The sequence below is a fragment of the Heterocephalus glaber genome, unplaced genomic scaffold (genome assembly GCF_053883595.1).
Source record: "Heterocephalus glaber isolate CG9 unplaced genomic scaffold, H.glaber_assembly_v1.0 deba00000937, whole genome shotgun sequence".
Classification (NCBI taxonomy): Eukaryota; Metazoa; Chordata; class Mammalia; order Rodentia; family Bathyergidae; genus Heterocephalus; species Heterocephalus glaber.
This window is the reverse complement of record NW_028258173.1, coordinates 3807552-3827215: the sequence shown is the minus strand read 5'-3', so window position 1 is coordinate 3827215 and position 19664 is coordinate 3807552. Positions and strand designations below refer to the sequence as shown.

Genomic DNA, 19664 nt, shown 5'->3' with positions numbered 1-19664 from the left:
TGGGGTGGGACGTCTGGAAGGAGATCAGGTCTCCAGGGAAGGAAAGTCTGCTTCCCTCTGTCCCTGCCACATCAACCCTAGCTAGGTGTGATGGTGCAGGTCTGTGGTCCCACTTGGGAGGCTGAGTCAGGAGGACTGAGCAGAGGGCCAACTGCACCCCAGAATGGGCTCTGCTGGTGCTTTGATCCCTGTAACTCTTTTTCCTTTTAAGTGGTGGGGAAATTGAATCAAAGAAACTTAGTTCTTGGGTATTGGTGAAATTACTGCCATTCCTCACTCGCTTTATTGTCTTACTCAGAGACTTGCTGATATCTTCGTCAGACACTGAGGTGCTACCCTGGACCAGCACTGAGATGTGGCCCTGCCAGCTCAGCAGCCCTGAAGGGCATGGATGCCTTGCTATGACTGATTCCCAGCGCTGTCCACACTGCTGTAGTGGACTCGAAGTTAGCCAAGTCCACCCTGAGCTCACCTTAGCAGAAGACTCGATGGAGCTGCAGTCATCAAAGGCTTGGCCAAAGATCGTAGCCAGCCTCCTGTCCAGGTCTTCAATTTTGGTCTCAAAATCAGCGTAATCTTTGTCAAAACTCTACAATAAATGAAACAGTCTGCATGTAAGGCAGGGCATGTGGTCACTGCAGGGCTCTGCCTTGCAGGGAGGTCTCGGGGTGAAGCTCCAGGAAGATGTCATTGAGGGCGGACAGCTCCTCAGGCAGCTTCTGCGACAACTCCTTAGAAGCGTCAGGACTGCAGGTGACCCACTTCCTCCCCATGCTTTCCCACTCCTCGGGCTGTGTTCACCAGTTTGGGCCTAGGACTCACCGAGTCCCCTGGGTCCAGGGGATCATATTTGCAGTCAGTGAAAACCTTCATCAGATCGAAGACTTCATCGTAGATCTGAGTCACCAGGTTCCCAAGGATGTTCCCCCGCACTCCCCCCAGCTCGATTTTCTCTAGCTTCAGAAACTCAATAGCAGTTTTATAAAGATCCTAGTGGAGGGAGAAAAAAAAAATACACTTAGTCCACTCAGTTCCAGAGCCAAACTCAAGGGTCCTGTCACTAATCCAGCTCTGGCGGCAGTGAGCAGAGTACAGGAAATGGTCACTGAGGCCCTGTGCTCATCTATGCTGACATTCTGTGGAGGCATTTCTGGAAGGCAGAGAGGACGTGGAAGGAGGGCCGTGAGTTGACTCCATGTTAGGAATGTGGAAAGAGAGGGAATGGAGGTTGGGCTCGGGTCCTCGACCCTATTCTGGCAGAATATGTCTGTCTCCCCAGGGCAAGTGCTGGTGGTTTCTGATGCTTCTGCTGAGCTTTCAGTCCTCTGCCACCTAGAAGACGTCCCACACCGGGAGGAAGCAGATGCTGTGGACACAGGGGTATCCCTTCCGTGTCCTCTGTGGTGTGGACCCTCTTCTCGAAGCTTCCCCAGTGACGCCAGCCATGGGGATGCTTCCTTCTGAATCTCAGCTCTGGACCCAGGCCATCCACCTGACATTTCACCTCATCGGATTCATCCCCTCAGCTGGTGCCTCGTGTGTGACATTCTTGTTTTCCAGATGAGGATTCCAAGGCTCCTCAAGGGCAGCTAGCAGCTTGGCTTCTTCCACAGCTCTCTGAGCCCCAAGCCCAGGGCCAGGCAGTGTTTAGCTCTGAGTGCTCCTGTGTACTTGAGGGTCCCTTTCCTGGGCTGGAAATTGGGATCCCGCTGTGCTTGGGACATCTTCCATAAGAGTCTAGGATGTATCAGCCACAAGGCCGAAGCACACCCGGGGAGATCAGAGAAATAGCCACGCCATGTGCTCCAGTGCTCTTCTGGGGATGTGGAGGTCAAGGTGAATCGAGGCTGGCCCAGTGAGGAGTGGACAGTAAGGCCATTTCCCCACCTCCCTTCTTTCGCAGAAACTTCACCCTGATTCAGAATCTAACCAAAAGCTGCCTGGCAGGAAACTTGACCATGAACCCCTAACTTCTCTGCCTGGGCACCTTCAGGCATGGATGGAGAGTGATTTCACCTCTGGAGTCCTCAGCGAGCTCCCCTCTGCCTCCTGGTGCTGTGGATGGCAGCGGAGCATAAGCTTGGGAAAGGCCCAACTGTGGTGTCCATCCTAAAAGCCGGGCTCTGGTCACAGGGTTATGTCCCCCCCCCCCTTTTATGATGTGAATTGCTTGTGCACGAGGTTAAAAAAAAAATCACACCATGCAGAAGATTACAAGAGAAAAAGTAACATTTGCTTGTGCCTGCCCATCTCAACCAGCACCTCTTCTCTCTAGAGAAAACCAGGTTGACCCATCTTTAAGTTTTAATTGGCTGCCTGTCAGGGGCCTTCTTAAGTCTTCCTCTGTGGTAATTTAGCCCCCTAACTCTGCCCTTGGCCTCCTGGCTTCCTAAGTGTTGCGGTTCTAGAGATGGAACCCTGAACCCGATCCACAGGGAACAGGCAGGCACTCTCCAGCCCAAGCCCTTGGAGATCATTCTGCTGCTGACAGTCTGTAAAGTGGAAGTGAAAGGCATCAAGGATCCAAGTTCTGTTTTTACCTCAATGGTCTGGATGCGGTGGAAGAAGGCGTTCATTCTGGAGAACACAAGGGAAGAAGGGAATTCCCACGGCACAGGCTCCTTGTCCTTTTAGTAGAGAGAAAGAGAGAAGGGCGTGTTTGATGGCACACCCCACCTCTGCAACTGTCGGGTGGACAGATGTGGCCCTGCCTCTCTGCCCTGCCAGGGCCCTGCACACACCTTGAAGAAAAGCTTCATGTTGGTGCAGCAAAAGTCATAGGTGCGGAAGAGCTCTCTCAGGACGTTCACGGACAGGGAGATGCTGCCCAGGACCTCTTCGATCTCACCTTGCAAGCCTTTCAGCACCTTGTTGGGGCTCAGGAAGGTTCTCGTCTGGGATGAAAGAGCAGACAGGCGGCCTGAGAAGCCCCTTGGGTGACACGTGTCCAGGCAGGTGTAGGACAAGGAACTATCCCCACTGGGGCTGTGATCTGCCCCCTCTGACACCAAACTTGTCCCTTGGATACATGGCACAACCCAAATACCAGCTGCTGGGCTGCTTTTGGGAGACCGGGTAGCTTCTTGTACTTGGCTCTTCATGCTATGCCAAATTTGCAGTTAAAATGGATTTGGGTTCCAGATAATGAGGGACTCGCCACAACCCTTTGGCTCAGCATTGGCAGCTGCTAACAGGTGCTTGGGAAAGAAGAAGGGAAGGGGGTGTGGTTCTGGGTAGCAGCTGAGCCCCACAAAGTCCCTGGGCATATCTCAGGGTGCTGGGCCTCTCAAGATAAGTCTCCTCCTCTGGCCTCTTCCCTCCTTAGAGGGGACAGGATGAGTGGGGTGCTGCCCAGGTCCTGGGAAACTCTAGTCGCCACCACAAGCCTCAGTTCAGGTCGGAAAATGCCCATGGAGACATCTCAGCCTGCTGTGAACAGCTAGGGCAGCCACAGAGCAGAGAAGAATGTGGGAGAGGGCCCAGGCAGGAGCTGGGAAGTCACCATCTCAATGATCTGGTTGCAGAACTCCTGCAGGATGACGATGACCCTGGAGGGTGTGTTGTAGTGTTCCGAGGTGGCCCAGATGAAGCAAATGGTGTCCAGCACCTTGGCGATGAAGGATGGGAGCTGGAGAGAGACAGGCCCAGGTGTGCTGCAGGGGACCCAGCCCTGCCACACTGTCTCAGCCTCCCATTCCCATGGCTAGCCCTAGGCATCCAGAAGAGGGGCTCCAGGGGACTTTCTGTGCTTGATGACAGCCAAGAAGCCTGCAGCCCCCTGTACCCCCAAGTCAGGAGATAGCCCCCATACACACACATACACAGTGAGCTTTCTCTTGCTGACATACCAATGTGAAGTCAGCCTGCTCCATCTCCTGCAGTAAGATCCGCAAGGGCTTCAGGTAGAGAACAATGTCATTGGCTTCCTTCAGCCCTGAGTGCAACAAGAACAACAGCGGGTCAGTTAGGGCGGGACAGTGCCTTTCTTGGGTAGCCCTGCGTATCTCTTGAGATGTGTCACTCCAACACACAGGCTCTTTCCCAGCAGGTGACTGAGCAAGTTGCTCAGCGGGGAGATGAGCTCCCTTGGGGAGGCAACTGGTCTGTCCCAGCTCCTCCCAGAAAGCATGGGTGGCTTCGTTGGGGAAATCATGGGCAGCATCTTGGGCTCACCCTCAGTGACATTCGTATAAACATTCTGTAGGGCTGGCCAGTAGCAGCTCTTGGCTTTTTCCAGGATCTCAACTATTCTGTTCACTTGGGGTCTGTTCAGCTGCAAAGGAGAGAAGAACATGAGTCTTTTGGTTAAATTTGCAAACACTAAGATGAGGGCAGCCTGCCTTGGGGATGCTGGAGCCGAGGAATTGACTTAGGTCACCAAAGCCCCTCAGTGTTCCCGCAAGGTCAGCACTCAGGGGCTAAGGGCTGGCCCAAGTCACCCAGCAGGGACATGGCCACTGACCATTGGGTGGCTGAGGGGCTCAACCACTGCGGCAGAGCAGAGGCCCTACCTGCTCATGGATGCACTTGAGGTTCATCAGCCGGGTGTCCCAGAACTCGAACTCCACCCGGGGTAGAGGGTGCAGCCCGTCCAGCAGGGCCTGAGCCGAGTCTTTGCTTAGCACATCCCAGATCTGATGGGACCAGTCAATGATGATGGTCTCGATGGCGTGCAGGAGCGAGTTGTCCAGAGATGAGGGGATCCTGCCAGGCACAAGGTTGGGACGATGTGGGTTCCGCCAGCTCCTCAGTCTTCTGGGCATCCTCCACCCCTTCCCAGCATCCTGCTGCTGGTGGACCCCAAACCCCTAGCAGCAGCAGAACGTTAGCTTCATGTCCCTGGCACTTTCTGGCCACCCCAAGGAGGCTGAAGAATTCTCCAAGTCCCCCATGTGGAAAGATCTGAGCGAGCAAATTCAGAAATGCCAGTGCCCAGAGAAGAGGAAGAGGGGCCAGGACTTTGGAATAAAATCCCGTTTAAAACAGTTCCATCTGGTGCTTCTGACAGGGCCCACCTCCGTCACAGACTGGGGGCTCAGTGGATGATCCATGGAGGACCTACCCCAGGATCCCCTAGAGCTGTCACCCTCAGACGCATGTGGAGCAAGTTGTTACACTGGAAAGAGTTCCACATGGCAGGTACAACACATGTCTTGGAGTCCTGGGTCCCCCGGCTGAGGATCCCTTCCACCCCTCACTGTTCCTCAGTACCTGGTCTTAAGCTGGGCATCTGCTTCCTGGCCACGTCGACCTGTGTGGCATCTTTTATGCGCCATGTGGTGGCTGCACACTTGTGTGACCGAATGAGGGCCCCGGGTGCGGGGGGCCCTTCCTGGGTGTGGAGGCTGCTCAGCAGTTGCCAGAACTGGAATCCCAGGGGCTCCGAAGCCTCCCCTTTCCTGCCCTTGTATCTACATCAGACCTGGCACTACCTAGCAGCACCCTCTCGGCCCTGAGTGTCTCAACAGCTTCAAGCACAGAACCAGCCTGCAGTGACACTTACTCTGTCACCCTGGTCCTGTCTCAGGCATCTCTGGCCCAGCCAAGTGGCCCTGCCTACCTCTCCATGGACTCCAGCATGCCATCCAGCCTCCCCAGGTGCTCCGGGATGGGCAGCAGCGTCTTCCCTTTGATCTTGCCCCCCATCACAAACATCTCATTCTTCAGCTTGTGCACCTGCTTCATGATGTCCTCTGAGACCACCTGGGGCCAGCCGAAGGTGTTCTCACTCTGGTTCAGCAGAGAATAGAGCACCTGCAAGGAGATCCCACTGTCGCTGTGCCCGGCCTCCAAGCTTGGCGGCCTAGAGAAGGTGGTGACCTCTGTACCCACAGTCCTGGGAAAGGTAAGCCCTTCTTCTATCCACCAGGAAGTGGAGCGCTGGGTGTTTGGACCAGTGGCGGCAGCCCAGCTCCCTGTCTTTGCAGTGGGCAGGTCATCACCAAGAAGGGATACCCTACTCTTGCGATGGTGCACACACCTGGCTGCGATCCACACTACTGCTGCCTGGAGTTCCGTGATGGGCTGGCCTGTGTCCCCTCAGCCACACGGGACTGTCCTAACCCCCAGCACCTCCAGATGTGACTGCAGTTGGAGGTGGCATCTTAAAAGAGGTAATTAAGGTAACCTGAGGTCAGTAGGGTGGGCTCTAATCCAAAGGATCGGTGTCCTCATAAAAAGACATAGGACATGCAGAGGGACAACCACGTGAGGACACAGGGAGAAGCCGCTATCTGCAAGCCAAGGAGAGAGGCCTCAGGAGGAACCACTGGCCAAGCCCTGGTCTCAGATTCTGGCCTCCAGAACCAGAGATGCTGAAGCCCCCAAGTCTGAGGGTGCCTCGTTCGGCAGCCGCGCTGAGACCAGGCCCAAGTGCTCCAGCGTTGGCCTGCAGTGCCCCTAGCTCTTAGCCCCATGACTGAGAAGTCCCATCTATCACCTGTCTGGGCCTGCTGAGTGGCCCCTGGGTTTGTACTTGCTTTCCTTTGGGTGAGCACAAGGCAGGGACCTGGGTCTTCATTCCGTGATAACCAGGAATGTTCAGTAACTCAGCCTGGGTCACCTGGGCCCTTGAGGGTCCCCCACTGCCACTAAACCTTCTGGCAGTGATGTGGGGCCAGGGGGCAGGGCAGTGACAGAGAGGTGCAGAAAATGCCACCCCCTTTTCCCTCAGAACTTCGAAACCAACCTATGGGTCCACGAATGGCCCACACTGGGTAAGGCAGAGGCTGTTCCCGAACTGACAGGACCTCTAGTGCTATGGGGAGCTGGGGCTGGGCAGGGCTTCTTGGGCTCCAGCAGCATCACCCGGAGGCCTTGGGAATACACAGGTCCATCTGCATTTGCAGCCAGCTCTGAGGTGAGGCTGCTGTAACCCTGACCATGGGCAGAGTGCGGGCACTGGGCCCCCACTGAAGACTTCAGGAGCAGGCTGTTCTCCTGCGCTTTGGAGCTGCAGTCCCAGTGGCCAGCCCAGATGCACGCACCTCTTCCACTACTGCGATCAGCTGCTCCACGGGCGCAGGACTGATGTCCCCGTAGAGGAGGTGGGTCCTGTAGTTGTCCTTGTTGATGCTCTCTGGCTTTGTCTTGATGAAGTAAACGCCTTTGGACTTCAGGGACTCCGGAAAGCCCAGGCAGAGGGTGATCATGCCGGTGGCATTGAGCGTCAACACCAGCACAGAAACATCCGGCTTCTCGAAGAACTCTGTGAACATGGCCATGTTCTCCTCGGCTCCGATCAGCTTGCTCCATTTGTCTGGCTTGAATTTGAGGATGATGGAAGCCACTTGCTCCAAGTACTCGAGCCTGACATCTGGTATAATCGTCATCTCAACACTTTCTTACACCACCGTCCTCTGAAAAGGGAGTAGAGATCCGGCCACTTGTTTACTGGGCTTCCCAATCCCCCAGCCCATCGCCGGAACCATGTGTTCTAACTATGCCAGTAGAAAAGGGTTTCATTGGGATCAGGTTGTTTTCAGCTGTGGATGGGCTGGAGGGGGAAGAGGTCGTGTCCCAAGCTGGACACTTGTCCTGCTCTGCTCTGCGGTGGGGCCGTTGGCATGGTGTGTGCTCATGTTAGCTGTGACTATGAACTTAATAGTCTAGAAGGAAAAAAAAGAAGTGACCACAGCCAGACAGTCCAAAAGGGGATGGGTGGGAAATTGCAAAAGGAGAGGAGAGAAGGGCGGCTGAAAGGGTCTAGGAAGGTGATTAAGGACACTGCCTCCTAGAATGTGTGAGAAACTCGCAAAGAGGAGGCAGACCTAACCTGCTGGAGGTGAGGTTCAACACCCTCCCATCCTAACCCTGCCCACAATGTTCCCCATCCTAACTCCAGCTGTGACACACCTCAGCTCTTCCCTAGCTCTGAACCCTGTCCTTTCCGCCTCCTTCCAGCCCCCACCGGATGCCCACAAAGTGGGGGAACTGCACATTTCCTGCAGACCCCTCCCACACTGCTAAATGTCTCTTCCTTTAATGGAAGAGTTGGGGCCCCCTCTAAAGAGCATGCCGGAGTCCCAGAGTTCGAGCGATCCAGGGGCTCACTGAGCACCAATTTAAGGGGATGCCAAAATGCTGTCATCAAGACAGAGAGCACTGAAATATTTTTAAAAATCAAAGTTAGTGCAAACAGACTTATTAGAAAATATCAAAAATTTAAAAGAAGAGGACCTGGATGGGGGTCAGGGAGGATAATCTGCAGGGGCAGGGGGGTCCATACTGCTTTTGCTGAAGGGTAAAGAAGCCAGATGCAGGCTGTTCTCCAGTCTAGGGGTTATGCAGCTCCTGATTTGGGGGGAACCTGAGTGCTCATCTCACTTGGGGCTCCTTGGCCACATCATTTCCAAACGTGGCACCTGCCCGCAGATAGCATCCACAACAGCCACAAGATACCGGCCAAGCTACGGCTTTTGAGCATGTTACCATCTGCTGGTCCTCAAAAGACAAGAGGTGGCCTTTCACCCCAGGCCCTTTACAGCAAAAGCTACCAATGCAATGGGAAGCAGGAAGAGACTGCCTGTTGTTCCAAAGACCTCGAATTTGTTCAGAGCTCGGACACAGGACAAATATATACAGTGAGCAGCAGAAACTTACAGTGGTCTGAGAGCAACACCTATCTAATCAGGCCCATCTGTGGACAAAAGGGGAACAAATGCCACCAGGCACCTCAGCCACGTGGGAGGAGCCACAGGTGTCAGGTACCCCAGAGGGCTTTGCTCACATTGCTGAATTAACCTCCACTGGGTTCTCGGAGATGGGTGTCCTGTCCTCGTCTGAGAGTTTGGGAAGGGGAATGCAGGGAAAGCCCCAGTACTCCAGGGCCCCTTCCTGAAGTCCTGCCAAGTTGCTGACACTACTGGAATTGAAGGGAACAGCCTCTGGGTTACTGATTTTGTGAATTTGAGCTCTCACAAAATCAAGCTTTCCTTCCAAGAATGGCATCAGAGTGGACTCCCTCCTAATCCCTATGTGGTCTGGCAGACTTCAGGGTCCCCCAAGTCTCTCCCAGTCAGCTGTTCTCATCTCAGACTCCCACTTCTGGGATGGACATCGTGGCGGTTAACAACGCCACCCCATGTGGTGCCTCTGGAGGAGGGCACACATGGCCATTTGGGGAGCAGGGAGGAGGTTGACGGCTTCAGAGAGAAGCCAGTGGGCCGAGGAGCCCAGGAAGTGTCCAGGGTGGTTGTGGGCTTGGACCCTGGGCAGCTCCCACTGGGCAGCAGAACCATGACTAGCTGAGTGGTAGGTCCTCCCTCTGTCTACTGGCCTGGGCTCCGTCTGTTCCCTGAGACACCCCCACCCCCACCCCAGCTCTCCTTCGACCACTAAAATAGTTCATTGCTGCTCACCAGCCTCACAGAAATGCCTGCTCCTTTACAAGTGGGGCAAAATCTTCCCTGAGCCAGGAAAGAAAATGGCTCCCATCCCTTTAGGGGCTGTAACTGTCACAGAACTTCTGGAAGTTACCTCAGGGCACCTGGGGCTTCTGGAACCTTCCCTCGGGACCCAAGTAGGGGGAGCACAGTGGACAAGTGACTACCCATGGTCCCCACAGCAGGAAGGCTCCAGGCTGCAACTGTCCCAATAGCCAAGCCTGCTTTGCCTCGTTTCTGGGGTATATGGTCCATTTTGTTTGGTGCAATGACTAATACATTGGAATTAAATCTGCTGTCTTCTTAAGTGCTTCCTATTCATTTGGCCTCCTCTGTGTTCCCTTTCCTTTCTCCTTTCTCCTGGATTAAATGATTTTTATTATTTCTATCCCTGTGCTAAAATGAGCTTGGTTTTCATGCACTCTTTCTTTGCTCTTGGAGATCGCACCATGAATCTTAACTCGTCAGAGCAAAACCCGAATCATCTCTGCTCCTTCTGGACAGGGCACTTGAACACTCTGCCTCTTGAACTTTTCTCTCAACTTACTCACCATTATTGTCTTAGTCCATTTTCTGTGGGTATAAGGTAGGAGATTAGGGCATGGCAAATAGGCTGTGCGATTGGGCGTCACCTGTCCATCACGGAGACCTGTCAAATCACGGCCGAGATGCACACACAGAGCACTTTTGGAGTCCTGGGTGGGACGGCCTGGGTCTGACATTAAAAGGAGATATAAAAGACAGTGCCATTGGGCCGGGGATTTAGCTCAGTGGTTCCGGCACCTGCCACGCAAGTGCAAGGTCCTGGGTTTGATCCCCAGTACCAAAGAAAAAAAAATCCAAAACAAAAAGACAGTGCCATTGACCTTGCTGCCACGCTGCCTTCTTGTTCTTGCAGTGACCTGTCCTTTGTGCAGGATGTATCCTCTATTTTCGCTTTCTTCTTTTCCTCGCTTTTCCTTTCTTCTCTTTCTTCAATAAACATTAAGCTGCTAAGTTCATTGGTTGTCTCTGTCCAATTCTTTGAATGGGACAAGAGTCTGGAACTACTGAACACCTCAGCACCCGACAAGAGGTACAATTGGGTGCCACAGCCTGGGTGACTTAAAAGAATAGAGATTTATTTTATTCAGGGTTCTGGAGGCTGGAAGCCCCAGTGCACTGTGCTGGCATGTGGTGAGGCCTCTCGTTGGGGCATAACACAGTGGAAAGTGTTGCATGGTGAGTCTGAGCAGTGAACTTGTGTTGATAGCAAAGCGACTCCACAAGAACCCACTAGTTCATTGATCAGCTCCCAAAGGCCCCATCTCTCAACACTGCTGCTTGGGGACCAAGCTGCAACACATGAAATGTGGGGGACACATGGTTATGGTTTGGGTCTAGATGTCCCCCCAAACCCTCATGCAGTCACAGGCTGGATCTAGAGTGTGAGAGCCTGGGATTGATTCATGATGCAGTGCTAGGCTCAAGGGCACTAGGATTAAGGGTGTGAGTGCTGCCCGCCCTAAGGAGTCTGAATAAGATAAAAGGGGCAGGGAGACACTGTTAAGGCTCTCTTGTTGCTGTTGCTACCATGTGGGTGCCATGTTGTTTCTCTTCTGCGATGCCTGTTTGTCATCCCTGCCTTGGAGCCAGCCGATTATGGACTGAAAGCCAAATGAACCCTTCCCCTCTAACTTTGGGTGTCGCATATTTTGTCTCAGCAACAAGAGAAAAGTAACTAACACACATGGCAGCCACCACAATTATGATGCATTTTAGTTCTAAACCCTACTGTTATTGAGATCTTTTTTTTTTTTTTTTTTGGTACCAGGGATTGAACTCGGGTCCTTGCGCTTGCGCAGCAGTCGGCAAAACCGCTGAGCTAAATCCCTGGCAACCCTACTGTTATTAATAATATGGCCAAGTAGTTGGTATTTAATATATATTGACCTCCACCTCCACCAAATTCACCATTTTCGTTTTCTTCCTGTATCTCTGGGTTTCCACCAGCATTACCTTTTTCTGTTTCTCTTAGTGTTTCGGCTCTATATCTGGAAGCTGCTTTGGTGGAGGCAGAGGGTCACCTTGTTTCCCCAAGGCCCTCCCAGAAGCCAGCTTTCTCCAAGCTCAGCAACAAGCCGAGGATGTCTGAGCTCACCACCTCTGTTCTTCACCATTGCACCAGAGTTTCTAGCCTTGAAGTTTAGGCAAGAAAAAGAAAATAAGAGGAATTCAAATTGGGAAAGAAGAAGTAAAACTCTCTATTCAGGATGACATGATCTTATGTATAGCAAATCTTAAGAAACCCATAAAATAATTAGTAGAGCTAAGGAAATAGCTCAGCGGGGTTGCAGAATGCCGATTTTTTTCTTTTCAGGGATGAGTTCTTGCTGTGTTGCCTCAACTGGCCTGAAACACTTAGGCTCAAATGACCCTTCTGCTCAGCTCCCACAGAGCTAGGACTACAGGTGTACACTACTGGCCCAGCCAGCGTGCAAGGTTGACATACACAAATTAACTGTGTTTCTATACACTCATGCTGAGCAACCCAGTGATGAATGCAGAAAATAATTCCCATGTGGCCTCCTCACTGTCCCCTGTCCCAGTCCTTGGGAAGGGGGAAGAGAGACCCTGGAGGGAAGTGACATAGTTTCTTAACCCAGAGGTCACTCACTCCACTTCTGCTTGTGCCGTCTTGGTCCAGCCTGGTCATGTGCCACAGCTAGCTGCACAGGAGGCTGGGAAAGGCAGTTTCTAGCTGGCATCCATGTGACCACGTGGACGTGGAGTGTTGATTGATGCAGGGGCTCCCATGGAATGGTGACCAGTTTCTGCCACATGGCCAAGATCCATCCGCAGAGTTAAAAGCTGCTACTAGACAGCCTCAGGGACCCCTCAAAGCTGATGTGCATAACACTGACCTGTGCCCCCTCCTCACCCTCCCATCCCCACACACCTGTCTTCCTTCTGGGCTTCCTGGCTCCCTGCTTGGCCCTCCTGCTGCTCAGGCGCCCGGCCAGACTCCTGACTGTCACTTTGTCTCTGACCTCTGCCCTCCTTGCTCCATGCCCGCCGATCCTGGCTCAAGCTGCTCTCGCCTGTGAGGTCTGGTGGATACTCTCATTCATTCCTCCATGCCTGCTCTTTTCTCCCAGTATCCCATTATCAACATCATTAAAAAGCCATCTATCATGACAACATCCCAGTTCAAACCCTCTAACAATTTCCTGATGCTCGTAGGATAAAACCCAAATCCCCTCCACGGACCTGTGGGATTTGGTCCCCGACTCCCACTACTCTGCCCTGTCCCAGCTGTGATGTGTGCTCTGACCACACCAGCCTCCTTTCAGCTCCTGCACTGCAAGACCTTCTGAGCCAGCCTAGAATCCTGTACACACGTACACACACACAGGTGTGTACATACCTGCACACACAGCCATCCAGTCCCACTTGCCCATAAGATGTGGCTGAAGTGCCGCTCACCCATGGGCTCCCTCATGGTCCCTGCTAGGCTCCTCTGGCACCTGTGCCCTGTGCACAGCTCCTGTCACAGCTGGAGTTGTTCAGTCACACAACAGGACATGAGTCGCCTGCTGCCCTCATTCCTGGGGCCACCCTTGTGATAAGCGTGGTCATCCAGAACCCGGCTCTGTGCCTGGGCCACAGCGGCCTTCAGTAAATGTCACTTGAGGACAAAAGCTGTGAGAAGTCCTGCTGCAAAGGTCTCTCACGCTTCGCCTCACCCAGTATTTCCCCAAACAGAAGCACAAATGTGCTACACTGAGCTCAGTGCCTCACCTTCCAGCCACACTGTGCTTCTCTCCCTAGGGCATCCACCTTCAAGAGCCCAAGACACCAAAGACTAGGTGTCTGAAGGTGACACAGAGGACTCAGGAGGGCTCAGGAGAAACACCCCGGGCCTCCATCCTTGTTTTGGGGGCTCTGTCGGGCATAGAGGATGTCACCCCAACCTGTCCCAGGCCACTGCTGTGGATGGAGGACACTTTTTCTGTGTGTACCATAGCTTGCTTGTAGGGCTGCACTGTCCACATCACAGCAGACTTCTAGGCCCTGGGGAGGAGTCCAGAGCAGTGCATGTGCACCACACCACTTCCTGGCAAGCCCCAGAGGGGGACAGGGAGATGGGTGACTCCAGTCCTCCCTCCGGGCACCCGTGGAGGAGCCACTCGCTCACTTCTGTGCTTTTGACAGTCACCACATGTGCTGGGGGCGGGAACAAATGGAAAGGGCTCCTTTGCTTTCCATCCCTGGACTCAGAAGTCACATCCATCAAGGCCATTCCCTATCATTAACTAAGATTGCAGGGTAACGTCCCCTGGTGGGCACGCTTGCAGCCAGAGGGGGGCCAGGCCATCTGGGTCTCATCAGGCCACCCCCCACCGTCCCTCCGGTTGTGTTGGCCTGGCCCCATGGTCCCACGCTGAGACCTTTGTCTTTCTGCTTAGTCATGTCCTTGCCCCTGGTGTTGGGCTGAAAGGGAGGGTGAGCCCTGAGCAGCCAGGCTGGCCCAGCAGTCAGAATGGCCAGAGAGAAGCCTCTGCCTGCAAGGTCAGGGCAAGGGTAGGCACTGCGAAGGCCTGGTGACCTTTCCTCACCTGGGGTCTCTGCCTGCAGACCCTAGTGTGGCCCTACAGACTGTGGACACACGAGGAATCCAAGTTGTTCAGGTAGGAAACAGGTGTCAGTGGGAGGATTGTGGCTGTGCTATCCTGGGTGAAGGGCTATATGTGACACCAGGTGCAGGTGGCAATGAGGACACAGCCTCCCTGCCACAGAGAAACGGCTGGGCTCAGCACTGCTACAAGAAGGGAAGAGCTGAGCTCCATTCCGAATACAGCCAGGTTGGTGGCGAAGGACAGTGGCAGAGCAGGGGCTTTGGAGGGACAATGACTAAGTGGGGACTTTCAAGGGCCAGGGCTCTTGTTGAGCTAATCTATCAGGGCTCTCTCTAAAGCAGGAAAGGGGAGGGCAAGGGCTGGGGTGAATAGCAGAACCCCTTCTGAGACCATATCCATAGGTCAAAGGGCCACAGAATGAGACCAATGGCCTGGAGGGGGGCTTGGGAGTCTGTCCAATGCTGGGTCAAGGAGAGCCTTTGTCTGGCTTCAGCCTAATGGGGGCTCTGAGTTTGGGGGAACAGCAGTGTTGTCATGAAGAGCTCCAGGAGAGGGTGTCCCTTGCCCGGGCATGGTCTGCTCTCAGGGGCCTGGCACCTGCATCCTCGAGGTTGGTAGGCTCCCTTCACCCTGGGGCCTGTGGCAGGAGATGCCTGGTCCCTGCTGCCGGTTCCCTGTGTCCCCAAGAACCAGCTGTGGGTGACACTCATTGAGCTGACACTCACTGAGGCCAGTGCACGACCCCTGGGTGATGACCCAGGCTGAGGCTTCCCTGCACTCAGCCACACAGGCAATTCATGCTTGGTTTGCTGTGGTGCCTGCAATCTGTATTTTTATTAAGTAGAAGGTAAATCTCCTATAATTTTTATTTGCTTTGATGTTTTCAGTGCTGGGGATGGAAACTGGGCCTTGTACATGGTAGACAAGTGCTCTACCACTAAGCTGCACCTCAGCCTTTATTATCCTCATTGCAGGGGCCCTGGGATTTAACCCAGGCATCACTGAGCTATGCTCAGCCTCAGTTTAAGCGTGGCATGCAGTGCATGTCGGCTCAGTCCCGACCTGGGGCAGCAGACTCCAGGGATGGGGCTGAGCCATCTGTACTTTAACATCCAATGCAGGCTCAAGTTTGAGAGCTGCTGATTTAGGGTGAAATTTTGATCTCTGTTTTAAATAAATTCACTTGAAGTAGTCGTGGTGCTCAGTCAGCAAAGCCCTCCTGGGTTTCCTTTCTGGGGTTTCCTTTTCGCTGCCACCTTGGGGGAAACCTGCCCACCACTCCCACCTCCCTCAGCAGGCTTCCTATTGCCTGGGTACAGGGGTGGCTCAAAGCTGGGGCTCCTCTCCATTGGGTGGGGTCACCTGAGGAGCATCCAGAACTCCTGGGGCCAGAAGGTCAGGGCCACATGTGAAGGTTTTCAAAGCTCCCGTGTGGGTCCGAACACAGGCGGGGTAGGCATCCCTGGTCCCAGTCAGGAGCCCTCGGGAGGTGACTTTGGCTGCCCTTGGCCCATTGGTGGAAAATCCTAATAAAATGAATTAGAAATTTGAGCAGCTTGACTCAGAGACAAATGGTGTGCACCAGGGCACAGGCAGATGGCGTCTGGGGACTCAGAATGCAGAGCAACTGTCACCCACGCTCCTGCAGTTTGGGCTGGTTCATGGTGACAGCCTCCCCACTGGGGCAGAACCCAGGAGGTCTGCATCCCCCAGAGGAGCCCGTGTGGCCTGGCCCTGCTGCTTTCTCGATCCAGCACACTCTACCTCCCGGGACAGTTGGGTTTAAGGTGGCAGTGTCTCTCCTCAGGCTTCTCACATTACAGCTCAGCTAGCTCCTGCCAGAGACCTAGAAAGATCAAATACTTCTTTTATAAAAGGACAAAGACACCTTTCCTCTGAAATATTTTTGAAAGACCTAAACTGTGTCACAGAATCATCTCCCCTTCCATGACTTAGACTATAATCGCTCACACTAGAAAGAGTTGTCTCCAAAGTGACAATCACGTGATAAGGGATGAAATCGGATCAAAATGATGACAAGGAACGGCTGGACTCTGACCCTTCCTCATTCCCCCATGGCCGTAGCCTCCCGCCCCTGCCGGGGTGTTGACCTCCAGCCCTGTTTCAGAGCTTATTCTGACCTTGAATGGAAGGGAGAGAGTGGCCAGGAGCTGCTCCCGCTTTGTTTACGAAATTCAACGTGTCTTGAATATAATGAGTCAGGGAAGACAAATGGGAATAAGGCTTGGAAATGAAATTTCCTGCCTATGCTTTGACCCAGGCCTGTCTGTCTAATTCTACCCCAGGGGCATGCATTCCTCTGTGGCTGGGCTGGTGTCTGCACAGCCCCAGGCTCCCTGGAAGGAGAAATTATCCACAGCAGACAGGAAACTGGTAGGGACCAAGGGCACCACTGACTCCCAAACTTGTGGCCACCAGGGTGGCCCAATCCAGTCAGGAATTCATCACTAAGCAGCACTCCCATGTGGCTGGCCTCCTTCCTCTTCCCCAGAGGCATCTTTCCTAAGGAACTTGGGGTCTGCATTGTCTTCAGGGTCTTTCTTGGCTAAAGCTAGAGGAGACTAATTCAGGGCAGCCACCAGTCCCATCTGCCCAGGGCTGAGGTGGTCTCAGGACTTGGGATTTTCAGTTGTAACCTGAGAAGTCCCAGGCAAACCAGGACTGTTTGGTCACCCAGAAGTTGCTGCCAGCTGTGGGCCAAGTAGGAGCTGTGTGTGACCTGCAGGAGGGGAGTCCAGGCTGGCTGCTTTCTGTGGACTGGTGGGGAAGCAGACAAATTCCTTCTGGTGCTCAGAGAGGGCTAGGGGCTTTCCCAACACCTCCCGACTGGTAACTGGAGGAGTCAGGTTTGGGACCTGAGTTTTCAACATCCCAAATGATGTGGTTTTTCCCTCAAGGGGTCACTCAAAGTCTTATTGAATGAAGGTCCTCAGACCGCAGAGCCTCCTACAGTCTGAGCTCCTGGGACCAGCTCACCTGGGAGCCTCCTGGGAACCGAGTCTCAGGCCCCACTGGAAAGCTTGGCTGATCCCAGGACATTTATAAGCACAGCTAGACCTTGGGGATCCTGCTCCCCAGTCTTTGAGGAAGGTAGAGAGAGGGCAGGAGGTACTGGAGTCATTCCTGAGAGTTTAAAAAGCCACAAGAAGGTGGTACATACTTCTTCCCAGGCTGTAAGGACAATAGCAAGATTCTAGCTACAGTTACATGCGTCTTTGAATAAAACTGGGAAAACTAATTATTTACGATATGAAAGACATCTTTTCTTTTTAGACAAGGTTTAGCTATGTAGTTGAGGCTGACCTCGAACTCACAGCGATCCTCCTGCGTCAGCTTTCTGAGTTCTGGGATTACAGGTGTGCATCACCACACCTGGCTACATGAAAGACGTCTTTTAAAACAATGCATTTTAAAAGCCATGGGTATATAGCGTATGATTCCATTTACACGAAACAGGTAAAACCAGAGTCAGAAATCGGATCTGTGGCTGCCAGGCCTGGGGGAGGGCGTGGAGAGGACCGGTGGGTGGGTTTGCATTGTGGGGATGAAGGTGGTGGCACTAGACAGGGTTGATAGAGCGCATCGTGTGTGTACAGATGCTCCTGGTAGGTACACTTTAAAAGGGCCCCCTTGGGGCATTTCATGTCACGGGAATTACATCTCAGTTCCCTCATTGAAGCGGAGAGTGCTGGGTAGTGAGAGCTGGAGGGACCTCACTTCTCCCATACATCACAGAGGGCGCTGGCTCCTGACCCAGCTGGGGCAACTCTGCATGTGGCTCAGAGTGTGATTTGTTTTGAAAGGAGACTTTCTCCTTGAACAAGGAACCACCAAGGCCAGTGTCAACACTTCTATATGACATGGTGCCAGAGATGCTATCAGCAACTCAGACAAGAACAAGAACTCACCGGCATCCAGTGGCTGTCATTGAGAGACCAATAACAGGAGCATTGATGAGGGTGTGAAGAAGTGCGAACTGTCACACACCCCTGGTGGGACGGAAAGTGGTTATCCACTCCTCAAAATGATAACCACAGTGCTACTATCCCACAATCCTGCCGTCAGGTGGAGTCATACGCAAATGTGCACAGCAGCATTGTGTGCAATCACCGGAAGTGAGGGGAACCCATGGCCACCAGTGGATGAACGGGGAAAGAAAATGAGCTCTGTGTGCCAGTGGATATTGCTCAACCCGAGGAGGAAGCTGATACACCATGCAGCACAGATGAGCGGAAAACATGGTGGGAAGTCATCACAAAACACCACATCCGGTGTGATTCCAGCTATTCTGAAATATCCAGTCAGAGGCAGCTGTAAAGATCAGCAGTGACGCTGAGCTAGGGAGGTGCGGGAAGTGGGAGGAAGGACTTGGTGATACCAGCGTTTCTTTGAGAGGTATGAAGATGTTTTAAACATGGTGTGGAGATGGGTGCCTGGCTCTGTGAATATGCTAAAAATCACTGGATTGTGTACTCTAATTGGGTTATTTATACAATATGCAAGTTGAATCTCAATAATGCTGGTTTTTAAAAAGCAGGTATTCATATTGGAAAGAAAGAAAGCAAACTGCCTCTGCTTGCAAATGACCTGATTATGTACCTAGAGAATGTTTAGGAGTCTGCCAAAAAGCTACAAAAACTATTAGCCAATTTAGCAGCTGTTCCAGATACAAGACCAACATACAAAATGTACAAGAAATACAACCATTATGCAATTTCTATTTCTGCGTGCTAAAAATAAACACTGGGAATATGAACTTTTAAAAATTCTATGTACACTTACACTTTAAAAAATAAGGCAATCATGGCCATAAATACTGCAATAGAATTTGCAAACCCCTGTGCCGGCCCCTCAGTCTGGACACTTCCGATGTTGTCACAGGGCTATCCCGGGCGGGCACCGTAGGATTTCCGGCAGCGTGCCTGGGGCCCACTCGCCAGATCCCAATAGAATGCCCGGTGTGCCCGTGTCCAAAGACTCCGCATTGCTCAGAGGTCAGATCTCCCGAATCAATGAGCAGAATCCATGCAGCCAGAGCCCTGCTCCCAGCAGACATTGCTGCAGAAGTTGCTGACCGCCAGTCGGACCGGTGAATCGCACCCCTACTCGTGGTAAGACGCTGACGTGTTCAGAGCTGACGCCAGGCAGCCGGGTCGTGAGGTCGTGAGCCTCCGCAGTAACCCTGCCGGGAACTCTCTCAGCATCCGTTCTCCGAGGCAGGAAGAGGTGCAGTGAGACAGCCAAGGTCACCCAGGCACTGACTCCTCCCACCAGAGCCTCTGATGGCGTCCGTCTCCCCAGGACCCTGGTGTCTCGCTGGTGCTTGGGCTCTGGGCACAGTCCTTGGCTGCCCCACCTGCACCCACTCTCTTAGGGTCCCGGGCTGCACCCCAACTCAGGCCATCGCCTCTGGGATGAGAGACCCACTCTGTGGAGTCTAGCGTCTGCATCACCCACCCAGGCCTGATTCTGAACCCCCTGAAACAGAAGAATGCCCCAACCAAAGCATCCCAGCCTCTCAAGACCTCTGACCCTTCTGGATGTTGGACATCAACCTTGTCCTCATCCTGCCCCAGTAAGGGCCCTAGGCAGGAAGGATGAGAAAGGGAACGCCCCCTTCTGCTTACTCTGTCTTTGAAAA

At 53.2% G+C, this 19664-nt stretch overlaps 1 protein-coding gene across 1 annotated transcript in view; it reads right to left on the bottom strand.

Annotated features, from left to right (window-relative positions):
• Positions 1–9453, bottom strand: part of Dnah17 (dynein axonemal heavy chain 17) — a 114060-nt gene extending 104607 nt beyond the window's left edge. Inside the window, exons 1-11 of the mRNA XM_021241333.2 lie at positions 9360–9453; positions 6987–7358; positions 5561–5754; positions 4512–4704; positions 4174–4273; positions 3849–3934; positions 3503–3628; positions 2742–2894; positions 2541–2627; positions 823–990; positions 473–589 (exon numbers count right to left, since the gene is read on the bottom strand). Of these exons, the coding sequence (XP_021096992.2) occupies positions 473–589; positions 823–990; positions 2541–2627; positions 2742–2894; positions 3503–3628; positions 3849–3934; positions 4174–4273; positions 4512–4704; positions 5561–5754; positions 6987–7331 (1569 nt within the window). The 5' untranslated portion in view covers positions 7332–7358; positions 9360–9453. The remainder of the gene's footprint in view (positions 1–472; positions 590–822; positions 991–2540; positions 2628–2741; positions 2895–3502; positions 3629–3848; positions 3935–4173; positions 4274–4511; positions 4705–5560; positions 5755–6986; positions 7359–9359) is intronic.
• Between the last annotated feature and the right edge of the window lie 10211 nt (positions 9454–19664).